Source organism: Sus scrofa, chromosome 2 (assembly GCF_054392235.1).
Source record: "Sus scrofa isolate SSC_HxYL_T2T_F1_AM1 chromosome 2, Sscrofa_HxYL_maternal_Yorkshire_Landrace_v2.0, whole genome shotgun sequence".
Lineage (NCBI taxonomy): Eukaryota > Metazoa > Chordata > Mammalia > Artiodactyla > Suidae > Sus > Sus scrofa.
In genome coordinates, this window is record NC_139384.1 from 147,288,017 (window position 1) to 147,304,422 (window position 16,406).

Below are 16,406 nucleotides of genomic sequence, written 5' to 3' on the forward strand. Positions count from 1 at the left end.
AGTAGTTGAACTCATCAGCTTAGGGAAGGAAGCCGAGAGGGCTCGGGAAGGAGCTGCGGGGCGGGGGGCGGGGGGGCGGCCTCTTAGCCGCCTCGTCCATCCGAAGACCTGTAAGTAGGCTCCTGTCAAGGGGGAGCAGAGAGGATGCTCAAATCTTAGGGACCCCTCTGCTCTCCCAGAGCACTTCCTTCTGGTTGAGAAAGGCTATGGGAGCAGCACCAACCTACACCATCAATCCCGGTGCCTGCTCTGCCCTCATCTAAGGAGCCTCATCTGGGTGACAGGACCTCAGGGGTTGGGGGGTGGGGGGTGAGAGCTCATCTTGCCACCACCTTCTCCAGGACAGCCTCTGAATTCTGGTGACAGAGAGCCTGTCACTGTGTAAGCAACTCACCGCCAAGCCCTCTGTGTTGAATTTGAAAGGTCCTCCTTAAGTTCTTCACCTGCTCTTGTCGCCCTGAAACTTGATGTTTCTGTTCACAGGCTGTCCTAAGCCCCAGAGCCACAGAGGTCAAGTCCAGTCCACTGTTCATGGACAGCCCTTGGGCTGTGTGACTTAGGAGACATTTCAAGTCCCGAGGACATTCCTAGGGGATTAGGAGGCAGGGTGTGCCCCTCCCCCGCTCCCAAGCCACATCTACTGCTTGATGAATGGGACGGCCTTACAAGGGGCAGGCAAAGCCAGTCCCAGGGAAGAGGTTTGGGGGGGCTGGCACGTCAGAGAGGGACAGATGCAGCCTCAACGCCCCCTCCCAGCAGTTATCCCCAGTGAGCCTGCAGCCCCCACCCTGTAGGTTGGTGACACCTGCTGTGTCAAGAGCTTCAGCCTGTGTGTTAGTTTGACCTGAAACCTGCGTCTCCCTCCTCATCAGCGCCCCACGTTCTGGGGCACATGCGCTACAGTCAGGATGGCATCCTGAGAAGGGCACGTGTCTATCCAGATGGTCCCAACTACAAACAGAGTGTCTGAGTTCCCACTGTGGCTCAGTGGAAAGGAATCTGACTACTGTTTATGAGGTCGCAGGTTTGCTGCCATGAGCTGTGGTGTAGGTCGCAGATGTGGCTCGGATTTGGCGTGGCTGTCGCTGTGGTGTGTAGACCCGCAGCTGCAGCTCCAATTAGACCCCTAGCCTGGGAACCTCCATATGCCGTGGGTACAAAAAAAAAAAAAAAAAAGGCGTGTCCGGACCCTGATCTCTTGGCCCCGGGAGCAGGCTGTCCTGGTGGATCCCAGGCTTCTATCTTGGGTTGGAAAACATGGTCGCACATCAAGAAAATGTTGGTCTTGGAGCCGGGGCTCAAAGTAGCTCCTTGTCACGACAGGTGAGGAGCAGGTTGAAAGATGGGCAAGGAGTTCCCGTTGTGGCTCAGTGGTTAACGAATCCGACTAGGAACCATGAGGTTGTAGGTTTGATCCCTGACCTTGCTCAGTGGGTTAAGGATCTGGCATTGCCGTGAGCTGTGGTGTAGGTCAGCGGCTACAGCTCTGATCCGAATCCTAGCCTGGGAGCCTCGGGTGCAGCTCAAGAAATGGCAAAAAAAAAAAAAAGATGGGCAAGAGCAGCTCAGTGCGTGGCTCCTCCTCCCTCAGGCCTTGCGCTCTCCTCCTCCGCTCCCCTCCCGGCTCCTCCTGATACTCCCCGCAGGCACCTCTGCAACCTCTGCAGGCTCTGCGCTCGCTCGACCTGCCCCCGTCACAGCATCCCCTTCGCTCCCAGGCCTCTGCTGAGACTGTCCTTCCTCACTCCTCCCCCACTAAGCAGCCTGTACTCCTCAAGATTTGGCTCTGGTGCCCCCTTTCTAGGAACGGTGTTTGGAGGCTTTTCCTTTTTTTTTCTTTTTTTTTTCTTTGGCTTTTTAGGGCCACACCAGTGACATGTGGAGGTTCCCAGGCTAGGGGTTGAATCGGAGCTGCAGCTGCCAGCCTACACCACAGCCATAGCCACCCGGGATCCGAGCTGCATCTGTGACCCACACCCCAGCTCACAGCACCACCTGATCCCTGACCCACTGAGTGAGGCCAGGGATTGAACCCACATCCTCATGGATGCTAGTCAGGCTTGTTTCGACTGCGCCATAACGGGAGCTCTCGGCTTTTCTTTTCTCCTTCTACGGTGCCTTGGGCAAATCTCCACCCAGTTTCTCATCCCCCGGTGGCAGCTCTCAGCAGGCAGGTGTTGAGGACAGGCCTGCTGACTGGAGGAAAGGCAGACAGAAAAGCAAGGCCAGGTGCCTGAACCTGAATCCAGCGCCAGCAAGATCCTCAAAAAATGCCAGCTGATGACCAGTGGTTTCCCACAGGCAGTGCTTTGGGTGGGTGAGAGACACAAAGAGAAGCCAGTGCCTAGGAACCCTGCCCCCTATTTTGCCCAGTCCAGCTCTGGCACATGGAGCGATGGGCAAAGGCCGACCACTGAGCAGGTAATCAGAAGGGTCAGGGAGTTCCCGTCGTGGCGCAGTGGTTAACGAATCCGACTAGGAACCATGAGGTTGCGGGTTCGGTCCCTGCCCTTGCTCAGTGGGTTAGCGATCCGGCGTTGCCGTGAGCTGTGGTGTAGGTTGCAGACGCGGCTCGGATCCCGCGTTGCTGTGGCTCTGGTGTAGGCCGGTGGCTACAGCTCCGATTCAACCCCTAGCCTGGGAACCTCCATATGCCGCGGGAGCGGCCCAAGAAATAGCAACAACAGCAACAACAACAACAACAGACAAAAAAAAAAGACAAAAGACAAAAAAAAAAAAAAAAAAAAAAAAAAAAGAAGGGTCAGACAATGTTTCTCCAAGGAGGGAAGCCGATGAAGGCCCCAGGGACCCCAGAGGGCGTCCCCCAGCCACCTGCCTGCCAGAGGACTGATTCTGAGCCTGGTCCCCCCAGTAGAAGCTCAGATGGAGAAAAACTCTTGACTGTTCTCTAAATAGCTCTGTGCCCCGGTCACCTGCTGCCAGGAGTTGGCAAAGAACGCAGTGCTGCACGGTCTCCTTCAGGAGTTGTCACAGCCGTGTCTCAGGCAGCGGAGCCCCTCGGTGTTAACAAGCTCCCACCTGCCTTGTCTCTCTAGGGCCCAGATCAGGGCTGGAGTGCTCCTGTTCTGCCCTTTACCCAGAGAGGGGCTCTTGGCCGTTTGGGGCTCAAAAGTCAAGTCCCCAGCATGGAGGAAGGTCCAATTGCTTTTCTCCAGGCTGCAGGCAATCTGGTGCGACGTCCCAACCAGGAGGTGGGTCTAGAAACCTCTTCCCCCAACCCATGGGCTAAGAGAGAACCCGAAAACTGGTGCTGCGTTTGGCTCTGTTTACAATCTCTCTCATTTCTGAGATTTTGCTAATCCCAGTAATTCTGCTGACGCATTTCGCATTCAGTTCCTTTTAGCTCAAGAAAGTGAACAGGAGTTCCTGTGGTGGCGCAGTGGTTAACGAATCCGACTAGGAACCATGAGGTTGCGGGTTCGATCCCTGCCCTTGCTCAGTGGGTTGACGATCTGGCGTTGCTGTGAGCTGTGGTGTAGGTCGCAGACGCGGCTCGGATCCCGCGTTGCTGTGGCTCTGGCGTAGGCCAGCAGCTATAGCTCCGATTCGACCCCTAGCCTGGGAACCTCCATATGCCGAGGGAGCGGCCCAAGAAATGGCAAAATGACAAAAAAAAGAAAAAATAAATAAAGTGAACAGGAGTTCCCGTTGTGGCGTGGTGGAAATGAATGCAACCAGTAACCCTAAGGTGGTGGGTTTGATCCTTGGCCTCGCTCAGTAGGTTAAGGATCCGTCGTTGCCGTGAGCTGTGCTATAGGCTGGCAGCTGTAGCTCCAATTCGACCCCTAGTCTGGGAACTTCCTATGCCGAGGATGCAGCCTTAAAGAGCAAAACGCAAACAGACAGACAGACAAAAACCTGAACAGAAACCTCCCTTTCGATGCCCGTGTTTCTCTCCATCCACCTGCACCTCGCCTCCAATTATTCCTTCCCCTTTTGTACTTTTAACAGCCAGGAAACATGACACCTGCGAAGACCGGGACTGGAGGACTGTGACTCTAACCTGAGCCCTTTCAATAGGATCAGGTAAGAGAGCCCTTCAGCTGCTTTTTACCAGCTTGTTTGGCGTGGCACGGTGCCATCCCTGACGTCTGAGTGCCTTTAATAAACATGTTCAGTTGATCACCATAAGGCCCCAAGTCAGCATCCACCTTCCAAACCAAGGCTTCCTTTGTTTACCAAATAATAGCCCGAAAATTATCGAGCCCTGGTGCCTCATTTTAAATACGTGGAGTTGAGGCCTTGTAAACAGAGGCCCTGCCCTTTGTCCGTTACCCAAACCCCAGCTAAACGCTGTGTAAGGGCTGCAGGAGAAACAGGACATGTTTTCGGATCTTTGTTTTCTTTTAAGCCTTGCGTTTTTAATCATCAGGTGTCTAAGCTCTTTCTCACCTTTCCGATAGGAGGATGGCGGCCACACCCAAAGGCTTCATTTTTATTGTGTCCCTGGGTCCCTCCTCCCAAGGAGCTGCCTTTCACGTTCTGTGGGAGGTTGCGACATGGCACTGTTTGTACCTTTAGTACACATATCCGAGAGTCGAGCGGGAGATGAGGTAGCTGAATTCAAGAAAATGAACTACCTAACCTGGACTTCGCTTTTCTCAGCATTTGTCCCTTCAGTGCATTCACCATCCCCTCGTGAGTTTCAGTTCCGCAAGTAACAAGTCCCTGTTAAATCTCTCTTTGAAGGATCCAATTGTGATTGGCTACATTAAAAGAGCAAGCTTGATGTCATCCTGCAGGTTGTTAGTGGGAAGGTTCGAGGGATGGCTGTAGAAAGGTCTTTTTTTTTTTGTTGGTATTTTGAGGGCCACTCCTGCAGCATATGGAGGTTCCCAGGCTAGGGGTCCAATCAGAGCTGTAGCCACAGGCCTACGCCAGAGCCACGTGGGATCCAAGCCGCGTCTGTGACCTACACCACAACTCACGGCAACACCGGATCCTTAACCCACTGAGCAAGGCCAGGGATCGAAGCCGCAACCTCATGGTTCCTAGTCGGATTCGTTTACCACTGAGCCATGACGGGAACTCCAGAAAGGTCTTATGTTTGGATTTGTCTCAAAAGCAGCTTGATCGTCCTTCCCAATATAATTTTTTCTTCACCGATTGGCCAATGATCATGTAGTGTTGTTAGTATTTAGTGTGGTTGTTCTGTTACTCTTCTTAATGAAAACTCCCAGAGTTCCCGTCATGGCTCAGTGGTTAACGAACCCGACTAGGAGCCATGAAGTTTCAGGTTTGATCCCTGGCCTCGCTCAGTGGGTTAAGGATCCAGCATTGCTGTGAGCTGTGGTGTAGGTTGCAGATGCAGCTCAGATCTGGCGTGGCTTCAGCTGTGGTGTAGGCTGGCAACTGTAGCTCTGATTCGACCCCTAGCCTGGGAACCTCCATATGCCGCAGGTGCAGCCCTAGTAAGACAAAAAAAAAAAAAAAAAAAGAAAAGCCACACACTCTTGTTTCAGAAAAACCTGAGCAGACTGAGGAAGATTCAGATTCCTCTCCTCTACCCCAACCCCAGATTTACTGAATCACAGTCTTTGGTGGGATTTTTTTTCTTTTTCTTTTGTGTTTTTTTGGTAAGTGCCCCACCCCAAATCCTGGAGACTCTGATGCATACTAAAGCTGGAGAAACTTGACGTGGATAAAACCGACCAGCTGCCTTATTTTTCCCATTTCAACTGAGTCAGTGTTATGTAAGTCCTGCTGCCCTTTGCCCGTAAGTTGTTTTCAGTCTTACAAGGCAAATTAGGCCTGCATAGTTCAGCAGAGTTTCCTCGGAATCCTTGCACAAAGGGCAAGCTCGATCATCTTAGTAATTTCAAAGTCCAAGAAATCTCTCATAAGCGCAATGAACATTACAATGGGATGATAAAAAAGGAACCTGACATCAGAGTGTTTTAAAGACCAGATAAGCTTTTTATTTTTCTATTCCAGACACTCAAATTCATAGGCGGTGAAAAGATAATAGAACAGAAAGTAACATACAGACACAATTCAAGAACATTTAACCATCTATTATAGCTGTTCTTTGTATAATACAGAGAGGTAAACAGAAACATCTTCATATAAATTAACGCAGAACAATCTGTATACGCCGTAAAACAATTGTTACAAGTCACACGAAGGTGCTAGTGCAAGCAGTGGTGTACAAAAGTGCAAACAAGGTTAGTGATGAAGAACTTGTCACCAACTTACCGCTTGAATATACTCTGCATTCAGCCCAATACTGAAGGCCTCACCCTGGACACACTGGGTCACCGTGAAAGCAGCCTGACCACACTCATCCCCCCGGAGCGCTCTTGCCTCGGCAGGGCAGCCGGTCAGGAGGCGGGTGAGGAAGAGCATCAGGGCGTCCGGAGCCCACAGGAAGCTGGACGTTCTGAGGTCAGTCTTTATCCTGGACCACGAAAACAGTTTCAAGGACAACCTGTACGTCAGAAGGTGTAGACCTGCCGCATCCCTTTACCCCCGACTACTTAAAATTGAAATGAAACCTAATCCCCCCCTTCCTCAAAGAAGAAGTCGTCCAGGGCAGTGCAGCCCTTCCAAGGACAGTAAGCCTGCGGTGAAATCACTCAGATGCCTTCCTCATTTCTGCCCTAAAAACTCTTTGGGGTGGTGACACTCCTGAAACAAAGGTGGCTTTGGATGAACTCACTTGTTTTACTGTGATTACTTTGGCTTCTCTTTCAAAGTGTGGTCCAAGCCCAGAACAAGCCATCAGTGGTATTAAATATATTAGTTACTTAATAGTCTAAATGATGAGGGCAGAAATTAGTTGATGCAGAACTGCATCCTCAGTAGACTGTGGATTCCCTTTATACTCAGGGCTCTTTTTATCCCTGTGTGGCCCAGGGTGAGTGGGGGGGATGGTGGGAGGGTCAGGAGTTAGAAACAGGGTTTTAGCAAAATCCCACTCACTAAGGTCCCAGAGCTCCGTCCTTTCTTTCCCTCTTGGTTCTTTTGGTTAAAAAGCACTAATTAACATTTCAAAAGGACAGAGATGGAAATGACCGGAAACATCAATATGTAGCTTGGAGCATTTAGTCCTTAATTGAAGGTGTGCTGTTTTCCCAACTCTTAGATAGTTAGAGCCAAAACATACATAAATAAATAAAATAATGGTTTACAGAAAACCTTTAATTCCCTACTAATTTTGCATCAAGAAATTTATATTTGCCAAAAAGGTAGAGTTAATTCTATATTTTAAAAAATATCCAATTCTATTTTGTTTGAAACCTTTATACCCATTTGGATTTTCCTTATGTTTTTCTTCTCAAAAAAAAAAAAAAAGAAATTTATATTTGCTAATTTCTAGTTTTTCATGCTTTCTTGGAGATTTTTTTGAAGTGTCACCAACTTTTATATATGTTGAAAATGATCCAAACAATATACTCTAAATAAAATCAGCAACCTAAGATGTTTTGAGAGACTTCCATGTACTCTGGTCAAAATTTACTTGGCACTAGAGGCCTTACAGACTTCAGTCATGTGAGTGACTAAGACTGAAATGCCACATTGAGTCGCAGGCCAAATACAGTTTCAAGAAATGTACAACCTGTCTCCTGAAACCCTTACATCGTGTCAGCTAGACGTGTGCTGGTCCTAACGACAGAACTTGCGAAAACTCTGGGTTTTGAATGTGGTTAATCAAGTCATTGCGCGGAAGGCAAGAAGCACTATTATTACAGCTGTTACCTTATTTTAAGGATTTACAAGTAGTGTCTGTGCCGAAAAGCACGGTATGAGCCAGTTGAAAACAAAGGGGAAGAACAGCGAGCTGCAGATAGGCTGGAAAAAGGGGAAGAACAGCGAGCTGCAGATAGGCTGGAAACCCCTGTAAGCTGTGGATGTACAAAGGCCCGTGAGACGGACGTTTAGGTCTCTGTGGCAGTAGCTGAATCCATCCTGCTTTGGCACTCAGAGATCCTGGGTCAAGTAAGCCAGTGGTGAAAACTATTTTTTTCATGTTTTGGGAAATATCTGTGCCCCAATTTTTAAACATTCTAAAAACTCACCACGATAAACTGGCATCCATCCGTTTAACCAGTTACTCAAAAGTATATCCTCAGCAGCAGTCCTTGAAACAGGTGTGGGGTTAAGAATCACTTTAATACTAGAAAAGCCAGCTGAGGCCTTCTGTTTTTAGAGTGTTGGATTTAAGAGTTTCAAATGTATCTCGAACATTTCCTGATTTACATGGAATTCAGTCTTTTTTCTTCCTCTCTCTCCTTTTTGGTCTGCACCTGTGGCATATGGAAGTTCCCAGGCCAGGGAGCCAACCTGAGCCACAGCTGTGACCTACAACACAACTGCGTCAACACCGGACCCTGAACCCACTGCACCACAGCGGGAACTCCAGCATGGAATCCGGTCTTGTACACAACCGTGTGAATTACATTTTCACACCTGACTGTGGGAGGCACAAAACTAACCTCTGTCCCCAACACTTCCCCTTGTCCCCCAAATACTCCACAAATGCACCCCCTTGCACAGGCACCCGAGGAAGGATCTGTTTTCCCGGTGTGCTTTTACTGCTTCTTAGTGTTCTCGTCACTCGCTCCTCCCGCAGGAAGCAGTGGCTCCGCGGAGGTGCCCTGAGCAGCTCTCAGAGCTGGAGGGTGAGCCCCATGGCGCCGTTCCTCTCAGGCCCAGCTCCCCAAACTGGCAGGAAAGTGCAGCTTCGTTTCCAGAAGTTCAAGCCCTAAGACTCTTCCATCTTGCGGGAAATCTCCACAGCTCAGCCGTGGTCCACAAAGGGACTTTGTTCCTTTGATCCCAGTGACAGACCCGGCTCGAGTGCTCTGGAGCAGGCTAGTTTGTACCAGAAAGCAGAGCCCCTCTAGCGAAACCAGTAAGCTTTTCCCTTTACACCAGTTTATGAAACACATAATTAACTTCCCAAGTATCATCATAGATAGGGGACTACTTGAAGAAAGGCATGTCCTTATAAACACTGAAAAAAGATCCCCTCAACAAGAGGCAGTTACTTTTCATAAGGCTAAATTCTGTTTAGTCGGGACACTAGATATGAGTACTTGGAGTTGATGTGGCAGAAGAGAACAAGAGGCTGAGCTGTCACTTCCTCCTTTTCCCACGGTGCTGCTGATGTTTCTAGGTGGGGTGGGAGATTTGTATTATCACTTAGAAGGAAGCGGAAATGAAACAGAATAGCAAATTCCTGAAACCAGATGTCATGGTGACATGATCGAGCTACCTGGTCATTCCTTGCAGGCATATCTTTCAATCCTTATTTGATGATGACAGAAAGGACTACAGTAACTCTGATTTGGACAAAAGCTAGAGAAATCACTAATTTTGATATTAAAATTATTCTTGATGGAATTGGAGCAATCTGTTCTCAGTGGAATTGGTTAAATATACTGTAAAGTCTTGGTTTATAACCAAGAGAGGAATTAAACTTGAGAGTCTTTAAATATTTGGCACTTGTCTGTCAGCTAATTGTGGGAATCTCAGGCATATGGAAAAAAGAACTCAATTTCTTAGGAAGTTAAAATGCTTTAAAAAGCGAACTAAAAGAGGAGTTCCCATCGTGGCACAGTGGAAACCAATCTGACCAGGAACCATGAGGTTGCAGGTTTGATCCCTGCCCTCGCTCAGTGGGTTAAGGATCCAGCATTGCTGTGAGCTATGGTATAAGTCGCAGATGCAGCTCAGATCCTGTGTGGCTATGGTGTAGGCCGGCAGCTGTAGCTCTGATCGGACCCCTAGCCTGAGAACTTCCATATGCTGTGGATGAGGCCCTAAAAGCAAACAAATAAACAACAAAAAAAAGCGCACTAAAAGCTTATTAGAAAGTCTGTCATGCCACAGGTGCAGCCAAATAAAAAAACTAAGGGAGTATTAATTATTGGGATTCCCTGGTGGCTCAGTGGGTTGAAGATCTGGCATTGTCACTGCTCTGGTAGAGGTTCGATCCCTGGCCTGGGAACTTCCTCATTCCGCAGGTGCGGCCACAAAGAAAAGAAAAGAAAGGTCTGTCAGTGAGGCTTGCAGACATTATCACTTGGCAAGCACTGTACCTGAAAGCAAAAGCCTGTGTGCTATCAAGTAAGAGCTAGCTGGGAGTAACTAAGAAAAAGAAAACGAAATGGAGTTCGTTTTCTTTCCACCAAGAAATAAAACATGCCCAAGAACGCAAAGGAGCTGCAGGGTAGCAGCCAAATCCCCAAACATCGCAGTGACAACCGAAGCCCAACAGGCTCTCATCTTCCTCAGACACAGGCCTCAGCGACGAAACTGCACAGGACACGACCCTGCGGCGCTCCCCCTGCTGAGTCCCATGAAGTATAAAGAGCCTGGGGAGCCCCTCTGAATGTGGGCGGACTGGTGCCCATCACGCGTCACGCGTTGTGAAGAGGCACAGGTTACCCAGCCGGGAAGACTGGGGCACTTCAGAGTTAGAAACAGGAACGGGCCTGTCAACCACAAGTTAACCTTGGCTTGTTCCAGAAGATGAGCTTTGCTTCAGAAGGCCGAGTGCACAGGGACGAGGACACGGACCCCTTTGGCCTTGGTCCTGACAGTGTTACTGAGAAAAACACCCATGATTCCGAGATAAATGTGCTATAAGGGGCAACCAGACACAGCTTGTTCTCCTGGTAAATGCAAAAGCCTCTAGGGACTTAAACATTCTGCTAGATATTCTGGAGCAGTCAGTCTCCTTTCCCAACAAACCCCTCCTAAGTATACTCTTAAATATGCAAAATTTCAGAGCATACTAGCCAGGTGAGACACATTAAAATGAAACATCTGCCCGACAAGGATGCCACACACATGAGGGTTTGTTTTATTGCATGACGTTTGCATAAGGAAAAAAAATACCGAAAACGGTAAGGCATCATGCAATCATCGATAAGCTAATTATTAACTGGTCACTTAAGAGAGGTGGACATAACAATCTAAAATTTAAAAACTAGTTCCAAAAAAGTACATAAAAAATTTAACATGATGAGCTTTTTAAATATGGTTCATGTTTGTAGTTTCGTGTTGTTAAAAAGTGCTTCAAATGTAGTCTGGAAAGTTGCTCTTTAAAAATGGTGCTGGGGGGCGATGTCAGATTATAAACGGTAAAAAGGAATTATTTCTATGGAATTCGAAAGCTAACATTGTGATCGTCAAACTCCCTTGAATCCGTTTTCAATCCTCACTCAAATTAAGTTGATAGAATAGTAATAATCATCTAAAAAACCTCTGTTTTCTAACCAACCAAAGTCCATTGCATTCAAGTTCTGCATGTCGAGGAATCACACCTCTGAGGAGGCCTGAGCGGCGGGACCTGGACCCCGCGGGCCGGGCCGGGGTTAATCTATGTACTGGGCCATCCAGCGGAAGCCTTCTCCGTAGCCTTGTCTTTTAAGCACGCTGCACATGAACACCTCCAAGGGCCGGGCGTTGAGTTCCTTCAGAGACACGCTGCCCTGGAAGAAAAGACAGACGTTACGTAGGATGACCCCTTGATGAAAGAAGCACCCCCCGCCCAGGAGCACCGCAGCTTGCACGTCTTCGCACGAAGGGTGACGGTGGTCGAGCCTCGGCCGTTTGGCACCCGAGCCCCCTCAACCCTCAGGAAGCCTCCCCTCACTCCGCCGGAGGCCAGGATGCCCACTCGGTGGGACGGAGGTGAGCCTGAGGGGCAGCAAGAATGAAAATAATCTGTGACGCAGAAAAAATGCAAGTTACCCGACTGGTTTCACCCATGATTTACCTCGAACATTCTCCGGTCGGGTTTATAACTAAACGTAACGTGGAGGTGACTTATGAAAAAGAAGACAGAAAACAGACCAAAGTCTACTTTATCTAATAACATAGGAGCCTCTGTTCATAGGCTGCAATATTTCTCTATTCTGGGATTTTTCTTTTTTCCTCCTCCTTTTTTTTTTTTTTTTCTTTTTTCCACCACACCTGTGGCACATGGATCAGACACCCACCATAGCAGCGACCAGAGGCACAGCAGTGACAGTGCTCGATCCTTAACCCTTTGAGGCACAAGACAACTCCTACTCTGGGATTTTTCAATACTAAGGTCCTTCCCCAAAACAAATCCTAATAAAAATTAATGCAGAGGTAATGTGTCTTAAAGCTTATTATAAAGGATATGTTCAAAAAAACCTGAAAACGCTGCTATGGCTAAGTTTGCATTTATTTTATTTTTTTTTTCTTTTTAGGAACATACCTGCAGCATATGGAGGTTCCTAGGCTAGGGGTCTAATAGGAGCTATAGCCGCCGGCCTACACCACAGCCACAGTAACGCCAGATCCAAACTGTGTCTGCAACCTACACCACAGCTCATGGCAACGCCAGATCCTTAACCCACTGAGCGAGGCCAGGGATGGAACCTGCAACCTCATGGTACCTAGTCGGATTCGTTTCCGCTGTGCCAAGACAGGAACTCCAAGCTTTGACATTTTTGATCTCACCAAGAATAGGTTTCATTTCATTCAGTGGTAAAAAGAAAATAAATGAGGACATTAAGAAGACCCAAATGGGAGTTCCCTGGTGGCTCAGAGGGTTAAGGACTCAGTATTGTCCCTGCTGTGGTATAAGTCTGATCCCTGGCCCAGAAACTTCTGGATGCCACGGGTGAGGCAAGAAAACCAAACAACAACAACAACAAAAGAAGACCCACATGTGTAAATGACAGCCTCCAAGAAAATAAATTAAAATGGGCTTATGTGGTTGGACAATAGTAATTTATAGATACCTGGTTGTACACCTGAAACTAATATAATGTTATATGTCCATTATACCCCAATTGGGGGAAAAAAAAGAGAGACAGATTGTACCAATTGGACTGATAAGCATGATTACTGTTAGGGGTAGTGTGGGAACAAACCATCTCAGAAGATTAAAAATAAAAAGACATGTGTTCTACTGAATTAAATATTCATTACTGGTCAAAAGATTTTTTTCTTTTTTTACCTTTCCTGTTGTCTGACCATATAAACCAAACATCTCTCGTAACCTCTCTTCACTGATGGCTTCAGGTCTGTCAATCTTATTCCCAAGAATCAATATAGGCACGTTAGCAACAGTTTCATCTGTCATTAGTGACTGAAAAACAAAACAAAATGAAAGATAAGATGTTGATGTGAAACCATCTCAAGGGCTCAGTGGGACAAGATAGCAAATGGGCATCAAGGATTCATTCTCCATCATATCCGTTCAGTTGGGCCAACCTTCTTTGGCAAATTCCCCTACATTTCAGAGTGAGCTCAATGAACCCTGAGCTTAATTCTTCCGCCTCCCTAAGCTTCCTCCTGTAAAGGCTCACTCTGTGCCTAGACCCAACACTTCGAAGGCTTGCAGAAGACCTGGTTCCATTTCTAGTTTGCTGCTTCTGAGTTGTGAGATCTTAGGCAAATAAGCCTACCTGAAGTTCAGAGAGAATCTGCAATAGTAGTACCTATATTACACAGTTAACCTGAGAATTAAATGGGGTAATGTGCACAGTGCCTGGCACCAAGTAGCAACCTGGGAATCCCTGACCTGTTCCAAGACCACAGAGCCTCCCCGGACTTTTCCACATGAACACGTATTTGTTTGCCTGCTCTAGGCAGAGGTGTGGTTGGGTCAACCTTCAATCAAGTCATGGACCCGTTTTCTCTGTGGCCCCAGATCTAGCACTGGCCTTGCCTGATGCCCTTGAGCCCCTTTTTGAAGCATGTGACCTGGGAGACAGGAGAGGAGGTGGCTACACGTGGCCTTGATCACTCCTGGGAAGTGGTGGCAAAAATAGCATGTTACACCATTTCCAGGTTCTGGCCAGCTCCTGAAGGACTTAGGAGGACCAGGGCTCAAGAAAGAACCATTCCAGGAATATAGCAGGCATGAAATATACTACAAGGAGTTCCCGTTGTGGTGCAGCAGAAACGAATCCGACTGGTATCCATGAGGAGGCGGGTTCGATCCCTGGCCTCACTCAGTGGGTTAAGGATCCAGCATTACCATGAGCTGTGGTGTGGTGTAGGTTGCAGACATGGCTCAGATCTGGTGTTGCTGTGGCTGTGGTGTAGGCCGCCAGCTATAGCTCCAATTGAACCCTTAGCCTGGGAACTTCCATATGCTGTGGGTGTGGTCCTAAAAAGCAAAAAAGAAAAAGAAAAAAGAAATATACTACAAGGGCACACTCTGCACAGAGTGAGCTTAAGCCTTCAGGAAGGAAGTCTGTGTTAGTACCTCCTCAATAGCTACAATTATTCTAAGCCGCTCCCTCCGCATTCTAAGCAGGGCGATCCCTGAGCCGCACCAGTTGTCGGGTGTTACATCAGAGGCTGCAGAAGAGCTGTACTCTCATACCTACACCTCCAACCTGTTTCCTCGGGCTTCCCAGAGTGATTCAGCTGTGTCAGTTTTAGTTATTTAACTTACATCAAGTTCTTCTTTTGATTCTAACAGCCTTTCATGGTCTGCACAATCCACCAGAAATACAATGCCATTGATAGCAGGAAGGTAGTTTTTCCACACTCTCCGAGCTAACAAAAACAATCAGGAGTTAGATTTTATTTGCTGGTCAAACCTAGCAGATGTTTTGTTTTTTGTTTTTTTTTGTCTTTTCTAGGGCCGCTTCCCACAGCACATGGAGCTTCCCAGGCTAGGGGGTCTAATCAGAGCTGTAGCTGCCTGACTACGCCACAGCCACAGCAACGTGGGATCCAAGCCTTGTCTGCAACCTACACCACAGCTCACGACAACGCTGGATCCTTAACCCACTGAGCAAGGCCAGGGATCGAACCTGCAACCTCAGGGTTCCCAGTCGGATTCGTTAACTACTGTGCCACGATGGGGACTCCCCAGCAGATGGTTTGATGGAAGAGTCAAACAAGATAGCAAGTGTAATTATCTCTTAGCTGCTGCTACTTCACCATATACTGAGGTTAATCTTTTACCCAATATTGTTAAAATCTTGTCAGAAGACCAAGGAAGAAATTCCAAGTGTTCCCTGATTGTGGGCAGTCAGATAGTTTACTCTGCCTCAATTTTCCCATGTTAGAAGGAGAATTAATATTTGCTACCAATGGACAAGGATGCACATTAAATTCATGGGAGGAAAGCCACTATTTGTTATATGCAGTATTTTTTTGACATCACTATTTAATCAGTTTTTGCCAGTGATAAATTTGTTGTCAGTGAGAGAAGAAAATTAGTATCAAGTACGGACTTGTTAAGGCGTTCCCGTCATGGCGCAGTGGTTATCGAATCCAACTAGGAACCATGAGGTTTCGGGTTCGATCCCTGGCCTTGCTCAGTGGGTTAAGGATCCAGCGTTGCTGTGAGCTGTGGTGTAGGTCACAGTCGCAGCTTGGATCCCAAGTTGCTGTGGCTCCAGCGTAAGCCGGTGGCTACAGCTCCAATTAGACCCCCAGCCTGGGAACATCCATGTGCCGTGATGTGGCCCTAAAAAGCCAAATAGACAAAAAAAGAAAGAAAAGTACAGACTTGTTAAGTTAAAATAATAAAGCCAACTGTTCTACTCATAATAGAAATTAAAGTTTATGAAACCATGAAGGTAACTTCTCCATAACATTGTCTTTTGGAGGAGAAAATAGTTTGGGCGGTAACTTTTTTCTCTGTTTTATAATACATCTTAAAGACAGTATAGAACGAAGTTTCAAATTCCATTAGGTTCGAATTCTACTCATTATATGCCAGCAATTATTTTATGTATATCTTAATTAATACGGTCTCACATGTGCTTTCACTAGCTGTAACAAGCTTTGCTGTAGTCGTCGTTGATGAATTTCTGTGTGGTCGGTTCTGCTAACTCCTTTTGGGGATATTAAAAAATGCCTAGGAGTTCAGTCCCAGAAAGTTTAGTGGAGGAGGTAAGACAGTCTTTCCAAACTCGAGGACACGCAGAGAGGCACTAATCGCTCCGTGAGGGTGGCTGGGAGCCGTCGCGGCTGGGAGTGGCCTTTCAGGGGGCAGAGCGACAACACTTACACGGGGCCCTGAGGGTGGGTTACCCGCGTGCAGAGGGGACGGCAGGAGCACGAAGGCGGGAGAACACCAAGACGATGGGGTCTGGTCAGACGAAAGAGGGTGGGAAAGGGAATGGTGGGAAATATAGACCCGAAAAGTCAAGTGGGATCGGATCCCGGAGCTCCAGGGTGTGTCAGGTCAGTAAGTGTGGCCTTTATTTTGTAGGTAATGAGTTAGTCACGGAAGGTTTTTAATATGGAGCAGTAACAAATTCATAGCATGACTGTGGCTGTAAGTGAGAGGTGGACTGAAGCCGAGAAAGAAGGGAGACTATACTTGACTCACATGCTTTACCACCAAAAGCAATTTGGACTTCAACTGGATGGTCATGAAAATCATCCTCTGCCTTTAAAGCATTTATCTGGGGTAATAATTCCTAAAT

The 16,406-nt window shown here is 47.6% G+C and overlaps 2 protein-coding genes across 5 annotated transcripts in view; one reads left to right on the forward strand and one right to left on the reverse strand.

Annotated features, from left to right (window-relative positions):
- Positions 1-16,406, forward strand: part of SEC24A (SEC24 homolog A, COPII coat complex component) — a 120,434-nt gene that overhangs the window by 4,914 nt on the left and 99,114 nt on the right. For all 3 annotated transcript variants that reach the window (XM_005655003.4, XM_085009171.1, XM_085009172.1), the window contains exon 2: positions 3,973-4,047. The gene's annotated coding sequence lies outside the window, so the exon portion shown is untranslated. The remainder of the gene's footprint in view (positions 1-3,972; positions 4,048-16,406) is intronic.
- Positions 5,917-16,406, reverse strand: part of SAR1B (secretion associated Ras related GTPase 1B) — a 30,252-nt gene continuing 19,762 nt past the window's right edge. The window contains exons 5-8 of one of the 2 annotated variants that reach the window (XR_014836524.1): positions 14,414-14,517; positions 12,965-13,096; positions 11,295-11,462; positions 5,917-6,418 (exon numbers count right to left, since the gene is read on the reverse strand). Coding sequence is in view for 1 of the 2 variants with exons in the window: in NM_001008689.2 (NP_001008689.1) it covers positions 11,346-11,462; positions 12,965-13,096; positions 14,414-14,517 (353 nt within the window). In the remaining variant the exon portion in view is untranslated. 2 annotated transcript variants of the gene reach the window in all.